Source organism: Asparagus officinalis, chromosome 5, assembly GCF_001876935.1.
Source record: "Asparagus officinalis chromosome 5, Aspof.V1, whole genome shotgun sequence".
Taxonomy (NCBI): Eukaryota; Viridiplantae; Streptophyta; class Magnoliopsida; order Asparagales; family Asparagaceae; genus Asparagus; species Asparagus officinalis.
This window is the reverse complement of record NC_033798.1, coordinates 43,560,242-43,576,985: the sequence shown is the minus strand read 5'-3', so window position 1 is coordinate 43,576,985 and position 16,744 is coordinate 43,560,242. Positions and strand designations below refer to the sequence as shown.

General features: G+C 36.4%; 2 protein-coding genes across 6 annotated transcripts; one reads left to right on the top strand and one right to left on the bottom strand.

Annotated features, from left to right (window-relative positions):
• Positions 3,023–5,748, top strand: LOC109843570. Of its 5 annotated transcripts, none has more exons than XR_002247726.1 (5): positions 3,030–3,541; positions 3,644–3,800; positions 4,264–4,523; positions 5,035–5,183; positions 5,300–5,744. XR_002247726.1 is itself a non-coding variant. In XM_020412512.1 (4 exons), the coding sequence occupies exons 2-4, from the start codon at positions 3,440–3,442 to the stop codon at positions 3,938–3,940; spliced, it is 330 nt and encodes a 109-aa protein (XP_020268101.1). In that variant the 5' UTR covers positions 3,023–3,144; positions 3,380–3,439; the 3' UTR covers positions 3,941–4,044. The 5 variants fall into 5 exon arrangements, 2 of the variants coding, with proteins under 2 accessions (XP_020268101.1, XP_020268100.1); XR_002247724.1 differs by having other exon boundaries at positions 5,286–5,744; XM_020412512.1 differs by lacking the exons at positions 4,264–4,523; positions 5,035–5,183; positions 5,300–5,744 and adding an exon at positions 3,870–4,044 and having other exon boundaries at positions 3,023–3,144; positions 3,380–3,541.
• On the bottom strand, positions 6,258–6,905 carry LOC109841766. The gene has a single exon (XM_020410705.1). It carries the CDS (start codon positions 6,903–6,905, stop codon positions 6,258–6,260), a length of 648 nt encoding a protein of 215 aa, XP_020266294.1.

The window sequence follows — 16,744 nt, the reverse complement described above, 5'->3', positions numbered from 1 at the left end:
CATCAGATCGCACACACCACCAGCCTTCTCCAGGCGAGCCCCCACGCACGTCATCGTAACGCCTCCAGGCCCGCACCCCTGCATTTCCATCACCTCCTCTCCATCTTCTTCGCCAACTTCAAACAACCAGATTCGAGCTCACCTCCACCCTGGCCACCTCGCCGTCTTCACGCCTCCGACGACGCCAACGCGCAAACGCCTAGATCACGCTCCGTCAACCCTCCAAGGCTTCGCCTGCCCAAACCACCGCACCTCCCTGCAGCTCCGACAATCCTCAGCGCTCGCCGCTCACTCACCCTCAGCCCCCGTCGACCGCCCTTAGCCCCATGTGCCTCCGGCGCAACCCTCTAGACGCAAGCAATTTTTTCTTGCTTTTGTTAAATTGGTTCTCAATATATTATTGATGGCAAGCATCCTCTTCCTTGCATTATTATCATTCATTATTTGGGTTTTTCCTTCATGCAAGCATTTTTTCTTAATCAGATTCCTATTAGATATATTATTGTTCAATCACAGGGGCAGGCGAGGCCAGTTTAGCCAATGTAAGCCAATACACACTTATCCATATAAAGTTTCCTCGTGAACAATTTAGATACTAGTGATCATAGGACTAACACATATTTTATTTTTTTTTAGTGATCGGGTCATTTATAACAATTTGTATATAGAGTTAGCAGCCGCGCCAATAAGTGTTACACACATATTAGAAAATCATAAGCAGATATGTAGGGACATGAAGGCATATGCAACAATTTCACTATTTCAAATGATTAGTAGAGCCGGTCGAGCAATAGGATTTGTAGTATCTTAGCAGTGAGACAACATGTTTCCATATCATAGAAAAACCCAGCCAAACTGTTAGTGCGTCAGATGGCGTAGTAGCTAGCGCTTAAAGTACGTACATGTGCATAGTGGTGGTAACATGTGATATTCAGGCATCTTATTTACTAAATAGTTATGTCAGTGTGGACAAGTTGTGTATGTGTGACATAGATACATTCAAGTTAGCATTTTTAAAGGAAATACACTGTATATTGGTAGCCACGTATCGGATTGGTTGATACAAGAGTAATATAAATCAATTAGCATGATTATGATTATTGCTGTCTGACAATACATGACTTTATCGGAAATTTGTTGTTGAATCACGCTAAGTTGTCATCTAAATTAGTCGTTGAGACTGTGCATGAAGCACGACTCATGCTTAAAAATATGATTTTTAAGCGTGCTTTCGAACAAAGCCATGGCCTATAACCCTCGCACATCGATATTCCCGATGTGAGGATGTACCCTCGATATCGATATCCACGCATATGAGATTTTTTTTGGCTATTACTATTATTAGCCATCAAAGTAGACGATGCATCCTTCTTGATTGGACATGTTCTGTGTCGACGGTTATTTTCATAATTTTTACACGAAGTTGCTTCCACTGGTAACTCTGCTGGTTAGTGCATAACATTTCCATGCACAGTCAATTTAAAAGTTATACGACAAACATAGGCGTTATAAAGCTGGGCGAATTAGATGAAAGAATATAACATGTATATAAACGGGCATTTCATGCTGCATCATGATATCCTGCAGTTATATACATACATGCGGCCAAAGATGCCAATTCCTGACTGAAGCCGTGTTCCCGGACGGTATTACTGGGGAACCGATTTACTATACATGAAAATATTCTTCTCTAATTTCAAATAACATGCCTAAAATTAAGAATAAATGCTGTTTTTTTTATAGCTTTGTGATTAGAATTTTTCGCGCATGCCCACGGTATAGCGACCTGGATGAAAAACATGGTGATGCATATTTTGATATCTCTTTGTGTATAAGAAATTTGGCGCAGTAAATATTTATCAGATTTACAACTTTGGAGCATATATGCGTAATACGAGGAATTTCCTTGTTTGGATTATTCGCTCCACGTACTTCATGGAAAAATTAATTTATCTCATATTGTTGGCGTTTCTAAATCTTACTCCTTTTAGTATAGGGTATAAAGATGTTATGCTTGTAGGGATAGAACTTTTTGATATACATGTTTAGGAATTTTTCTTATCATCTTTAATTGACTGTTATCATTCTATATTTTGATCTATAAGCAGCCTAGCATTTTCTTTTATTCACTGAAACTTTAGAATTCTATCTTTTCTTATATCTACCACTTATACTTACACTGTGCCATTAATTTCCTCATTTTACATGCTTGCTGGGAGTTTTCTGACTCCTCTGGGGTTTGCATGCCCCAGACTTGGAAATTGTTATTTTTTCGCAGGACCCAGAGTACTTTAAGGATTAAGACCAGCAACAATGATCACCTTTTCTCTCTCAGCTTCAGTTATGAAGTCTTTCTTGTAATCACTTGTGGTACTCCAAACTAAGATGTATTTTTTTCCTCTTTCCTATTTGAATGGTTGTGGACATGTAAGAGAACTTGTTTTTCAGAGTTTCTTTATCTATCTAGGTCCTTTGTTACTGTAGTTACATGCTCTATGTAGTAGTTCTTTTAGCAATATATCTGTATACAGGATGATCCAGAGGCGTGAATGTAACCGTATGGTTGCATTGCCGACTGTGTCACGCTCTAAATTATCATGTTTTGGACCCGGGGCGTGACACGGAGGAGCTTGTGTCCATTAGAACCGTGAGTACTGCTATGGATGTGATGTATAAGGTTGGAGATCGTAAAGTTGTGAGGTTGATGGTGATGCTGTTGGCCAATTTGACTCAATTGGATTCTGGAGCTAGGTCTCTTCTTCATGTACATTTGATCTTGAAGTTTCGTGAATTTATTGAATTTATGTTTGTTTGTAGAATATACTTGATCAAGTTTATGAGAAAATTCAATTTCTCACAAGTCCTTCTTAAATTTTCTCTCGTTTTGAGCAGTTTTATGGAGTGAAAAATGTATGTTTTCTAGCTTTGTATCATCAATTATTTTCCTTCCTTGAGGAAAAATTGAAAATTGGATGTTTTTGGTTGACTAATTTGTTGATTTCTTTGACTTTTTAAAGGGTTTTGGGCGTGTATTGATGAAGCTAGTTCTGTAATATTGAGAAGAAGAGGGTTTTGGGATGAATAGTGCTTTCAGCGAGCATATACTGGCGGATAAGCTCTCGAAGCTCAATAGCACTCAGCAATGTATTGAAAGTATCCTTTTCTTGATGAATTTTCTACTAGTTTTAATTTTCTCATATGTGTATGTTTCACAAAACTGATAAAACAGTTACCTACCTGCTCTTAGGTAAGTAAGCATCTAGTGTTTCGCTGCAAGTCAATTATTTCCCATTGTAGTGGGGAGCCTTACCTGACTAGCACATTTACCTTGAAAAAAAAATACTAACTCTTGATTTTACCTATTGCTTAATATTTTTAGGTTAATATTTGGGAAGAAAGAAGAGTTTTTGGATCTCGTGCACAAGGCCTTAAGGATCTAATGCTTGGTTCTGAACCTCTCCCTGCATTGGAATTGAATAAAAAGTGTTCACGTTCTGGTTCTGTAAAGATCATGAGAAGAGATTCGCGTTCTATAAAAACAGTATGAATTCAATCTTCAATTTTTCCTTTCTGCTTAGTATTTGTTGAGCTCTCACTCAGGCTTGAAGAAAGTGCTTGATCAATGTTTCTCAACTTAAACCAGAAATTGTCTATTGGAGGAACAGCTGAAAAGATCGTCTTTGCACTTCATACCGTGCTGAGCAAACACCCAGACGAGGATACAGACCTGGAAAAGTGCAAGAATGCAGTGCGTCGTCTAGAAAAGATGGAGAAGGATGTTGAAGTAGCTTGTGCTCGAGGTAGCAAGAATATTTTACTATTGTCTAGGATTGTTAAAATCTATCTGGTATCTATGAATATTTTACTAGGTAGCAAGAATATTTTACTATTGTCTAGGATTGTTAAAATCTATCTGGTATCTATGAATATTTTACTGTAGTGCTAGGAGGTAATTTCATCTGGGATGAAAGGGATTCTGAATTCGTAGAGGTAATTTACATCGCCATTTTCATCTTCTAGTAGAACAGAAATATGCATGCTTCTGTCTTGTGAAGTTAACCGATTTGGAGTGAATAATTGATTAGTTTGTTTTAATCCTAATAGATTAGATAAGTCAGATGAGATATTATCATTGTAAGCATTTCAGTATTGACACGTCTTTGTTTTTGTAAGTTTCTGGTTGAACTTGGTCGTGATTTTTCTATACGTGTTTATCTTCATTTCTGACATCTGATATGCCTTGTTATACGTTTCTTCTATCAGGCCCTCTGTAATAATACATAAAATGAAGAATAAAGATGCGAAACCAGGGACTTCCCCAAATAAAAGTTCCAGGGCAGTCCCCATGGCTTTGATGTTTGTTGTACTGTGTGGATTTTCATTCTATCTTGGAGGAATTTTTTGCTCCAAGAAGAACAGATTCTCGAAAAGATACCGCTTTGTCCCCTCTTCAAGTCAAGCCTATAGCATTTCTAGAATGTGGCATCGATTATCAAGATTATACACCGTGCACAGACCCTAAGGTACTTCCAGTACTGCTCATTTTAGATTGCATTTCTTTGTGCATGAAAATGACATCATCCCTAGTGGGTTTTATAATACGAGTACATAGCCAGAAGCTAGTTGGCAGAAAAATATTTAACTGACCTAATGTATTGTTGCCCCATTCTCGTGCCTATTTTGAAGAAGGAATTCGGTGTCATGCTGCATGTTCGCTCTTTGTTATACATTCTACCCCATATATAAAATGCACTGCAGTAGCGAACATGGAAATCTTTTTAGTAATTTCTAAATTAGGGGCCATATCATTTTAATAGATAAATCAAAGTTTCATTTGTTCAAACACAGTGATATGCAGAATTGCATTCATATGCAGTACAGCATTTTATTTTCCATGTTTTATGACCATGGCAAGGAAAACATTGATTTCAAAGACAATGATCTGCTTAGAGCTTATGTAGTTTCTCGATTTTTCTTGACAAAATATCGCCAATTCTGCCAGTATACGGAAGATTTAACTTATTAATTTGGCAGAGATGGAGAAAGTATGGAAATTACAGACTTAGTTTTATGGAGCGCCATTGCCCACCAATGTCTGAAAGGAAAAAATGTTTGGTGCCTCCTCCAGATGGGTACAAGCCACCTATCAGATGGCCTAAGAGTAGAGATCAGTGTTGGTACAGGTACTTATTTTCCTTTTTTTTCTCTTATTTTTTTCTCTTAATTACTCGTATGTTACTCATTTTCAACTTGCTGATTGATATCCTTGACCGCTTGATGTTGAGCTGAGAAATACAAGGAAGATGATGTTCAGGACAGCGACCTTCTTCCAATCATCCTTGATGTACAAATAGTTGAGATATGATCTCTAAGTGTAAAGCTTCGTGTGGGACATCGATACTTTCACCTTGCCTGAGGTGGCGGGATCGGCTATGAACCATCATTACGCATTTTCAGGTTCCTACTGGCCCTAGTTGAATCCCCTCGGCTAGTATTTTTAGAGTCTGAAAGCAAGTGTGAGCTTTTTCCCCCTATGTCCACTACATAGCTGAAGCTTATCTTCACCTGGATTGTACAGCAACTTGCTGAGCTGTGTCTTGTTTGCATCTTGTTTGTATCCTTCAAACCCAAGCTACAGCTTTTTTAGGTAGAGAACTAGAGCATCTCATATACTTCCCTGGAATCTGATTGAGGATCATCTCCCTTCAAGATCTCGTATGAGTTCTTTTGTTGCCTCTCGTCTGTGATCAGTATGAGTTGGACCTTCGATTTATAACGGCCCATTTTGACCTGATAAATAAAAGATGATGAAATCTAGTATATACCGTATTTCTAACGTAAGGAATGGGCAAGGAACCATATAAAGCTAACAATAAAAACTAAAGACTAGATAGTAGATATTAAGCTAGATAGCTAGTAAATAAAGGTCAGGGAACAGATTAACAGAAGAAGAAGGGGAAAAAACCATCACCACTAAGCATGAGCGAAACCTATGAAAAATTGTATCTTTTTATGAGAATTAACATAAAGATAATTCATCAGTCTTGATTCAACAACCAGCACAATATTATTCAAATTTTAACTATTAGTGAAATTATTTGATATCCTATTCTCTTTTTTTTTTTTTGGTCAATGAAAATTTTTATTCATTACCAATGAAAGAAATGTATATACATCAAGATCTCATAGTAAATGAGAGATCAAACTGAATACATTGGTTACAGTAACTTTAAGTACTCTTCAAGAACTGACAGGTTTCACAAATCTTGCAACCAGTCCCGATACTCCTCCTGGAATTGTGAATTGAGAACAACAGATAGCATGTCCATCTTAATTCTCTTAATCACTTGATCAGCAGTTCTTTGTTCCTGTTGGAAGATTCTGAGATTTCTCTCATACCAGATGTTGTAGATAGCAGCCGTCAATGCCATTCTTTTGATTCCCTGTTTGAATCCTTTTCCTCTTAACTTTGTACAAAACCATTCCAAGATATGATCCCATTCGCACGATTTCCAGGAAAAATGAAGCCAACACATTATGCCATTCCAGACCTCAGAAGAATAAGCACAGGAAAAGAAAAGATGGTTCCTGTCTTCCAACACAGCTCCTGAGCATAAGCAGCAAGAACCGATATTTGTTAACCCCCTCTTCATTAGTCTGTCTTTAGTAAGCAATTTGTTCAAAACAGCAAGCCAACTAATAAATGAATGTTTAGGATAGCACAATTGATCCCAAACAGTATTATGCCATGGCACTTGCTGAGAGATTGGTAACAACTCATGGTATAAGACTGAGATTTGAAATTTAGTGTTCCTGTAGCAAGTATTCAGCAATTGTAACAGATTATTGATCCCACCACAAGAAAGAGCAGCTCTATCTCTTGCTTTGATCATTTGCTTCCACATCCAGGAGTCACTATTTTTAGCAATCACATGCCATATTGTAACAGATTATTGATATCCTATTCTCATTACAAAAAGAAAGCTTCCAAATTCAAATTCCAGCAACCCAAAAGAGAAAACCCAAAGATGCCATTTTAGCCTTTAGAGTTTAAAAACTTCTTGAATCGTTTAATCTTTTACTCAAATTACAGAAAAGAAAAACACCCAAAGTCTATGATGAGAAAACAAACGGAAACCCTAATTTTAGGGTTTAAGGTTGAAATCTCTATGAACTATTCGATCTTTTGCTCAAATTAGAGCAAACAAAAAGCGCCCAATTTATAATTCCGCAAGCCCAAAAGAGAACTACAAATGAAAACCCCAATTCGAAGGAAAAGCAGTCATTTTGTTAGCCGATAAAGGAAAAAAACAATCTTTAGGAAAAGAAAAAGGAGGAGTTAGCTAATTAATCAATCGATCAAACTAAACTCTCGGAAGCAAATTGAAATCATTAAAGAAAAAGAAAGGAAAATTGTACCGTACTTAGGGCATCTCTAACTCATCGCACCAAAATGGTGTAAATTTTACACCAAAATGGTGTAAAAGTCACATCTAACGGTAATTCATCTCCAACCCATTGCACTATTTTTTTGCACAAAAAAAGAATATTCTCGGTATATTCTTTTTTATCTACTTTTATATTCTTATTTTTTATTCCCTATACTTTTAACTATTTTAACAATTAACCCCACATATCAAATTTTATTTTTTTCACATATTTTTCAAACAAAATGATTTATTATTTAAAAATTAAACTAATAAATCAATAAAATATTATTTTATTAATTAAAATAACTTAATTGCTAAAATATTATATTTTTATTATTGATATTGCCAAAATATTACATTTAAGAATACAACTAAAAATAAAATACAAGAAAATAATTAAACATTAACAACAATGTAAAAATTACAAATTTAATATGCACTTAACTATCTGAAATAGTGTATTCCTCCCATAAATGATTTATCAATGCATTACGAAGCGCAATATGGGCATCTTTATCCTTGATTTGTCTGTACCTCCCATAAATGATTTATCAATGCATTACGAAGCGCAATATGGGCATCTTTATCCTTGATTTGTCTGTAGCGTGCAATAAATTGAGTAAATCTTATAGTTTCATCTGCTACAATATCAACTTCTTATGTTGGTGCTTCCCTCACTTCTTGAATTAGTGCATAAAGGTCACGTTCATCCTCGATTATCATATTGTGCATAATAATGCATGTAGTCATTATGTGATGTAATACATGTTTTTTCAAAAACGTGCTAATCCTGCCACAATTGCAAATCGTGATTGGAGAACTCTGAACGTACGTTTTACATCTTTTCTACATACTTCCTGTTTCATGGTAAAATATTTTTTTCTTCCTACCTTGTGGCTGTTGGATTGTTTGTACAATAGTAGCCCATTTTGGATATATACCATCAGCTAAATAATAACCCATATTATACTCTTTTCTTTGAATAACATAGTGAGCGGGAGGAGCAATACATTGAGCCAAATTAGAGAAAAGATTATATGACTCTAGCACATTGATATCATTATTGGTGCCTGACATACCAAAATAATTTATTTTTATTTTTAATGTCTTTTAAATTTTAGCATTATTTTTATTTTTAAAAAATAATTTATTTTGTCCAAATTATACAATTGGGGTAAAATTATAACATTTAGGGAAAAATATTTTAAGGCCCTAAAATAAAAAATCTGTTGTGACTAGGCCCCTCGTATTATTTTTTGGGTGACAAAGCCCTTAATACATAAAGTATTTATGTTTCAGCCCCTATTTACCTTTCCAACACACCATAGTGAGAATTTTTTTTCAAATTTCAAAATTATCCTTAACTCATTACCCAAAAAATGCCAGTCCCCCCTCTCTTTCTTTCCTCTCTTCTCAGGCTCAAACCTCAGCGAAATTGGGCGGAGGCAGCGACGAGAAGAAACTGCCACCGTCGGTGAACGTGTGAGGAGGAAGCTCCTCTTCTTGCCACTGTCGGTGAACATCTTGCGAGCAGAGTCGGTCCTGGGTTTTCTAAGGCCAAGGGCAAATTTTATTAAGTGTGCCTCTTTATACAAATTAAACAAACAAATAACCCGATCCGTCCCCTCTACCCCCTATGCGGCCCGTCCCGACCCACGTCAGCATCCTCCTACACCTCAACGATGGCCGATTCCGAGGATCATCCAGTCACGGCGAGGTCGGCGGCGGTGGCGGCGAGGGTTTTTGAGCGGTGGGGGGAGGCGATGGGGATAAGAAGAGGGAAGGCGAGGCGGTGTGCTGAAGGTGTTCTGGATTAAGATATGTTTATTTTGGTTAATATTTTTAGTTTGAGAAATTAAAATGATGGTCAATCTTATGTATTGCAATAAAAAAAGAACAGTCTGATTATAACTTACCCAGTTGAACTCTATGCGGAGAAGGTTAACAACAGGGGTCTATGTGCTATTGCTCAGGCTGAATCTCTTCGATACAAGCTCCTTGGAGGACTTGCTGTTAGGAGGTACAATTTTCTAATCATTATAGGTGCAATAGACTAACTTGAGGATTTTGTTTGTTGCTTGTTTTGTTTGTTTTAGAATATAACTCGAGAATCATGTCATATTGAAGTAGCAGAAATCAGATTTCGTCATGCAAATGTAATTTTAGCTTACAGAAAATGGCTTTTCTTTCATTGAATTAGTTTGTTGCTTAATGTCATCTCTCACTGATGTTTGTTCCCTCGTACTGGCACTTTGTTCCTAGGTGACTAGATTATGGCTTACCCTTCGAAGCATTAATATGCAGTATGTGTCAATATTATTCACTATTTTGCCTTCTACTTGCTAGAAAATTTTAAATCTGATTCATTTAGATGCATGTATTATCTTCAATTCTGTTTTGATCGGACTCTTCGCACTAAGCTTGCATGCTAGTAACAATGTGTAAAAAGAGAGGACCTATTCCTTATAATTGACCTAAATTTTGAAGAATGATACTAGTTTTGTGCATGTAACATAGTTCCATTTTCTGAGTCTGAAATTTAATGTACTTCGCATATGAGTTTTGTTAGTTATTAATAAGTGTAAATTGCACAATAATGCACATAACCTCCTTTATTTGTGCCTACAGTTGCACAAAACCACCCCCTAATGGACCCCTTACTGATCCAACTCATTTATTAGCACTTAGGCCCCCTCAATTCGTGAGGAATTAGGGTTGTTAGATTTTTGTCTTCTATAAAGCAAATAGGTTGTTCGGTAACCATCTTTGTGTCGGAAGATGATTACAAATAGGCTCACTTATTACCTTACCTGAAGTTAGTTCAATTACATGCAAATAGACCCACTTCTTACCTTCTTTCGATTATGAATATGTCGATTGATTGAGAAGTGAAAAATGTTGGTGTATCCTAAGATATAATAACATCAACAAGAAAGCAAGGTTTGATTTTGAAGGACTGGTATTTTATAATTTCATATTTGGTTATTTGAGTCACTGTATAATTAATACGACTCGTCGACATGTAACATGGAAGAACAAGGATGCTAAAGAACTTGTCCAGATGTAGCAAGAAAATGACAGTTTCTTTGATAAATAAACTTCATGTTTGGTATCTCTTTAGCTTGCTGTTCACATTGCAACACAAACATTGACATCACAAATAAAGCTTGACCTTTATTGTTCTTATTGTATTTTTTGGTATTTTTTCCACCATATGTTCACGTTTTATTTTGATACAACATATATTTAACAGGTTCAAATGAAAAGCTACAAGTTTACTTGAATGTCAATAGGAAAAGCCAATACTTAACATGTACATTTGATAAGTTAACATATTCAGTTGCATGTTATCATGTTATAAAGAAGACTGATATGCAATAGTGAAAGTTAACATATTATGCTGAAAGTTAACATATTCATAAGAAAGTTAACATATACAGATGAAAGTTAACTTATACAACTGATAGTTAACATGTTCACATGAACGTTAGCATATAAACCTGAACGTTAGCATATACACCTTAAAGTTAACATGATGTTTAGAGTGTGAGTCTTACACTTTTATGACTTATGAAAATCCTCATGTAAGTAATCTTGGATTTATTATTATTTTTTGCTCAAGTGCCAATTGATAAAATATATACAGCCAATTTGGGTTTTCACTAATGTGCCTTTATCGTGTCCTGTAAATAAAGTCGTATTTATGATGGGCTTAAATTTTTTCCACTCATTGCCATCTTGGTTCTATATGTTGTGAATATAGGCATTGTCTCACGGCCATGGGTGCGGATAATTTCATCATTTAGATACTCAATATTTAGTACTGGAGCTGTTCAGATTGTGAATCCCAAATTTTGATCATTTAAAATATTTGAATTCTTTCAAAATTTTAGTAATAGGTTGAATGTAATGCAAACTGGTCGATTACTGCGATTTTACTGAAAATGTTCCCTACTATTCGAAGGGCCTTTAATGGAACTGGAAGGAAGAATAGTGTTAATGTACCAACCTAAAAATTTTGGGTAATGCTTGTTGTTGTTGTTGTTGTTGCTGCTGCAACATGGAACCTTCAACTTCTTTCCTGTCCCTTAAAATAGTTTATAACTTCATCGAAAAGATATATACTTCTTGGGCCATGATGTTGAAGATAAACATGATATGTTGCAATAGATCTAACCATCTCCAAAGCTACATGTTTGTAGATAGATGATTACTTCTATAAAGTATTGAATATGTCTGTATGAACAGAATGTTTCCCCCCTTTTCACGCGTATTTGATTTTTTGCACATACTTTATTACCATCAAATTCTGGTTTCTATTTACTTTATTAGTATCATATTTCTTGCTAATGATGTATAATCTGTATAATACTGCAAGAAGTTTTCAGATGGTATCCTAAATTTGACTTTATTCGGGAAGTTTTCACATGCTGATCAAGAGAAGCAAGAAGAACCAGCACACTATTCAGTTTGAATCTTGAGAACCAATTTCTGAACAAAAACACAGTGGATTCAACTGAGAATGGTGAGCACGCTAATGGTAAGATTGAAGAAGAGTTCAGCTTCCACAATCAAAGAGCATTATCAACTCTATAGGCCGTCTAAAAATCACAATGGATAGCTGATCCAAACAAGTTCCGACAATGGAAGTTATAATCAAACGACTTTCTAATCGCTGTATTTGCAACTCTACAACCGCTACAAACACGGCCTCATTTCTGAGATGATTGATCTTGATGGCTACGACAACAGCATGACTAATACTATATTAGCAACTATTAGAGATGCTGATGAGCAGTGTAATGATTTTAGAAATAAAAGGTTGGACTTAGTTGGTGAGTCGCTTGGTAGAGAGCTGTGGGCAAATATTCGTCTAAAAATCACTATGGATGTTTGATTCCCATCAAGTTCCAACAATGGAAGCTACAATCAAATAGTTTTCGTGCCGAAAAACAAAAGCTGCAAATAGAGGATTTTTCACATAGATCGAGAAGTGTTACAATTCAACGACACTTTCGACAACTGATGAAAACTTTATTCAGCAGTCTTCATAATCTACAGTGAAAGTTACAATCTGACGACTTTCACGTTCCACAACAGCTAAAGCTAGGATTACTGAACAACGGTCCTTGTAACTCTCTGTAGGAGAGGTTACAAATCAACTAACCCCTTCTAAAACGCGGAAGTCATCTCCGCATCATAATTTTGGAAATGCTGGCGACCCCCGCGTTTCCAAGCTATAACAAGCCAAACGCGAGCGACCCTCGCGTTCGGGAGGTCCAGCCCACATTGACCCCCGCGTTTCCAAGCTATAACAAACCAAACGCGAGCGACCCTCGCGTTCATTAGTGTTCAACCAACACCCAACCTCGCATCTTAATTCTAAGAGGCGACGTTGGGTTCTGAACGCCAGATTGAGTGTTTGACTCGTTCGAATACGAGTCGAACGGTTTCAGAACCGTTTCTCCACGATCTGAGGAAATCACGCCCACTTAGGAGTGGATTTAGAGGATAGTTACAACCTCTTATCCACCTATAAAAACTCAACAAACTCAAATGAGTTAAGGGCTGGCTTTTTGGAACGGAGAAGCAGCAAATTAGATCTTCAGGATCTCAACTGCACAGGGAGGCGTGAGAGAGGCAAAAATCCTTGAAGATAGGATTTTTGAATCAAGTCCAGAAGATCAAAACCGAAGGGATTCTTCAACAACAGAAAATCTGCTTGGTCATTAACCGAATTTTTGGTTCTAACAACTCTATTCACAGAGTTCTAACTCGTTCAGAGTTCTTAAACTCGTACAAGAGTTACTCATAAAACTTTCCACAGAAGTTCATCGTTCCCACGAGATAAAAGACGGTCGGATCGTCAACGGAGAGAAAATTCAACGCGAACAATCGAAGGAGGCACTCCATCGCTACCTTGAATAACCCAGTTTTAAACAAAGGAGAGAACCAAACTCATTCTCTTCTCTTTTGTAATCGAATTGTAATCGAAATCAAAGAAATACAAGTCAATTTTCTTTTGTTCTCTTCATTGCAAATTTTCCAACATACAAACTCACAACAAAGGCGAAATCTAAGAACCTAAAATGAATGAAGGAGGATGATGATGATTATATTAATTTAGTTGTGTAAACAGTTGATGTGGATGACAAGCATTACAACAAGCTTGACCTTTATTGATTTTATTGTATTTCTGGTATTTTTGCTACCATATATTTATGTTTTGTTTTGATACAACATATATTTAACAGGTTCAAATAAAAAGCTATATGTTTACTTGAATGTCAATAGGAAAAGCTAATACTTAACATGTACATTTGACAACTTAACATATTCAGTTGCATGTTATTATGTTATAAAGAAGATGACTATAATAGTAAAAATTAACATATTATGCTGGAAGTTAACATATTCAGCTGATAGTTAACATGCAGAGATGAAGTATAACATGTTCATAAGAAAGTTAACATATGTAGATGATATGCAGATGAAAGTTAACATATACAGCTGATAGTTAACATGTACACAAGAAAGTTAACATGTTCAGCTGAAAGTTATCGTCTACAAATAAGAGTTAATATGTTCATGTTAAAGTCAACATGTTAGAATGAAAGTCAAAATTATTCTGTTGTTTATATGTCTAGTTCTATTTCTTCCCTTCCTGTTAATAGTCATTGGTGGCAATATCTAGATTTCATCTCTTGACACACTTTGCATATGAGAGTTAACATGCTCACGTGAAAGTTAAAATGTTTAGGTTAAAGGTAATATTTTTAGCTTAAATTTAATATATTCAGCTGAAAGTCAACATCTTCACTATAAAGTCTACAAAATTTGAAAGCCGATAGTTCTAAGATTGTAAGTCTAATCATATCGTGTATTCAAGCAATATCAGCTGTAGGAATGTAAGAATTTTATTATGGTGAACGTTAACATATTATGATGAAAATTAACATGTTCAGCTGAAAGTTAACATTGTTACAAAGAAAGTTAACATATTATGATGAAAGTTAACATGCAATAGTGAATGTTAACATATTATAATGAAAGTTAACATGTTCACCTAAAAGTTAACATGTTACGAAAAAGTTAACATATTATTATGAAAGTTAACATGTTACGAAGAAAGTTAACATATTATGAAGAAAGTTAACATGTTACGAAGAAAGTTAACATATTATGAAGAAAGTTAAACATATGTAAATTGTTCAAGCCCAAAATTATGGGTCATTCTCCTACTCAGTTTCGAGTACAATCACATAAAATAGCTAACATATCATAAGTTCTCACAAGTTCAGACATGTTTTCTTATACAAATATCTTACAAAAACCACTCCAATCTCCAAACAAATCTACGCAATTTAGTATACATACATTCTTTAGAAAGAAGCTGAGCTTGATCTTCGCAGCTGATACTTTGGTTCTGGTGGCGGCACAGAATGTAATATCGTGTCCAACTCCTGGGAAAAAAACAAATGAAAAAATCGAGTTACTTGGCCATTTCATCAAACACCTACAACCCCCATCTCCTCCTCCCCCTCCTCAACCTCCCCCCACTTCCTATGGACATCCCACTCCTCATAATCCCTCTCGACCATCTTCGTCACCTCCTCGTCCCCCAACCTCCTCAACCTCCTAACCAAAAACCCAAACAAATATTTGATCTTAAAAATTTGCATTGCATTCATATTAACATTAATGCTCGCACACAACTCCTTGTAACTCCTCGTAATATTTCTAACAAAAAGAAGAACCTACAAGCTCTGTGAAGAGCATCAAAAAAGAAAATATAAGTTATCTAAACTATGTTGTGTTTCACATAAAAAGTTCACGACCTGCATATATGTTCAATGTCAGCGTTTCTAAAGTAGTTCACAAACTATAACAGGTAAAGAAAAACACATTTTACAAAAATGCATATGCATTTAATCAAACTTACAAACCATTAAGTCTATTAACCCAAACAATTTGTGCGATAAAACACAGATTTCATTCTAATGTGTGAATTTTACTCAAATGAGCATATTGCATAAAAAAGGTGTCATCACCAAATAAAGAGAGAGAAAAATAATTAAAATGCCAGGATAAAACAGAGACAACCTAATTTGGCCAACTTGAATCCCTCTCCCTGTTATGAACCTTGACAAAAGCCATAAAAAGCTACAAAGTATCAATAAGATCCCAAATTCCACATAAAATTCATTTAAGTAACCAAAATACACAACTAAAAAAATTAAACCCACTAGATTCTCTGAAGGGGTGCTCTTTACACTAACAGGGAACATGTAGAGCTATTGAACTGCAAAATTTTGGAAGTGAAATCAAAATAATTAATTTGCAACCACTGGCTTTGTTTCTATTGAACACTAAACTCACTGGATGTCTTGAATTTTTTGCATAAAAACCACAAATTCCCACCTTTAAAACAGACGAGCAATGAGACAATGGATAGTTAAAATTGGGAACGTAACATACCAATTAAAATTATAGAAGGGACCAAATTGAGAAAAGAAGAGAAACCCATCTCCAGAAACCTAGATCTGCAGGAAATTTGACTAAAAATGGGGAAAATTTTGAGAAAGGGAAGAACCTTGAGCATGAACAACAGCTACAATAGAGTCCTCTTTCGTGCCGCAATTGCTCATTTTCTTTCTCCTCTCTCTCATTCTAATCCTTGAGTGGAGAGCTAGGGATCGGCGTCGAGGTTCAAGCGGTCGAGGGCTTGCTCTAGGAGGCGTGGCGAGGAGGACGTCGGTGACGGCGAGGATTTGGTCGGGGCGGTTGTTGGAGAGCTTAGGATCAGCGTCGAGAGGTCGAGGGCTTGCTTGGTGAACTGGCGAAGCGTTGGGATCCAAGTCCAACAAGCAACAAGGTCGCGGGCGAGACTCGAGGAGGGAGGCGGTGGTGGAGTGGAGGAGGGCGAAGGGGACGGCGAGGAGGGTGGGGAGGAGGCCGAGGCGGAGGGGGCGGCCCCAAAAGGAGACGAGGGCGGTGTGGAGCTCACAGAGGGGCACATAGCAAAGGAGGACCCACTAGATGCCAGATGATTGTGATGGTAGATCACCAGCTCCATGGGTTAAGAGGAAGAGTTCCTGGGTGAGAGACGTGGGCATTTTAGGTAGGTTGGTCAAAATACACCGAGTACATGTATACAAATGGGCTTTTGGGACTAGACCACACTTTTCATACTTTTTTGGGGATAAATGCTAAGGGAAAAAGATGGTGGGGCTGAGCCACATCTGGATCTTTTTTGGGGGGCCTTGAAACATTTTTCCCTAAAATTTAAATACTATTGGGATTGTTTTATACAT

Excerpts from the sequence above, each read along its gene's own strand:
- LOC109843570 (XM_020412512.1), top strand. The coding sequence starts at position 3,440 with ATGCTTGGTTCTGAACCTCTCCCTGCATTGGAATTGAATAAAAAGTGT. Across the intron at positions 3,542-3,643 it reads ATTCGCGTTCTATAAAAACA|AAATTGTCTATTGGAGGAAC; the intron begins GTATGAATTCAA and ends AACTTAAACCAG. Across the intron at positions 3,801-3,869 it reads TGAAGTAGCTTGTGCTCGAG|GTAGCAAGAATATTTTACTA; the intron begins GTAGCAAGAATA and ends ATATTTTACTAG.
- LOC109841766 (XM_020410705.1), bottom strand. The coding sequence starts at position 6,905 with ATGTGGAAGCAAATGATCAAAGCAAGAGATAGAGCTGCTCTTTCTTGT.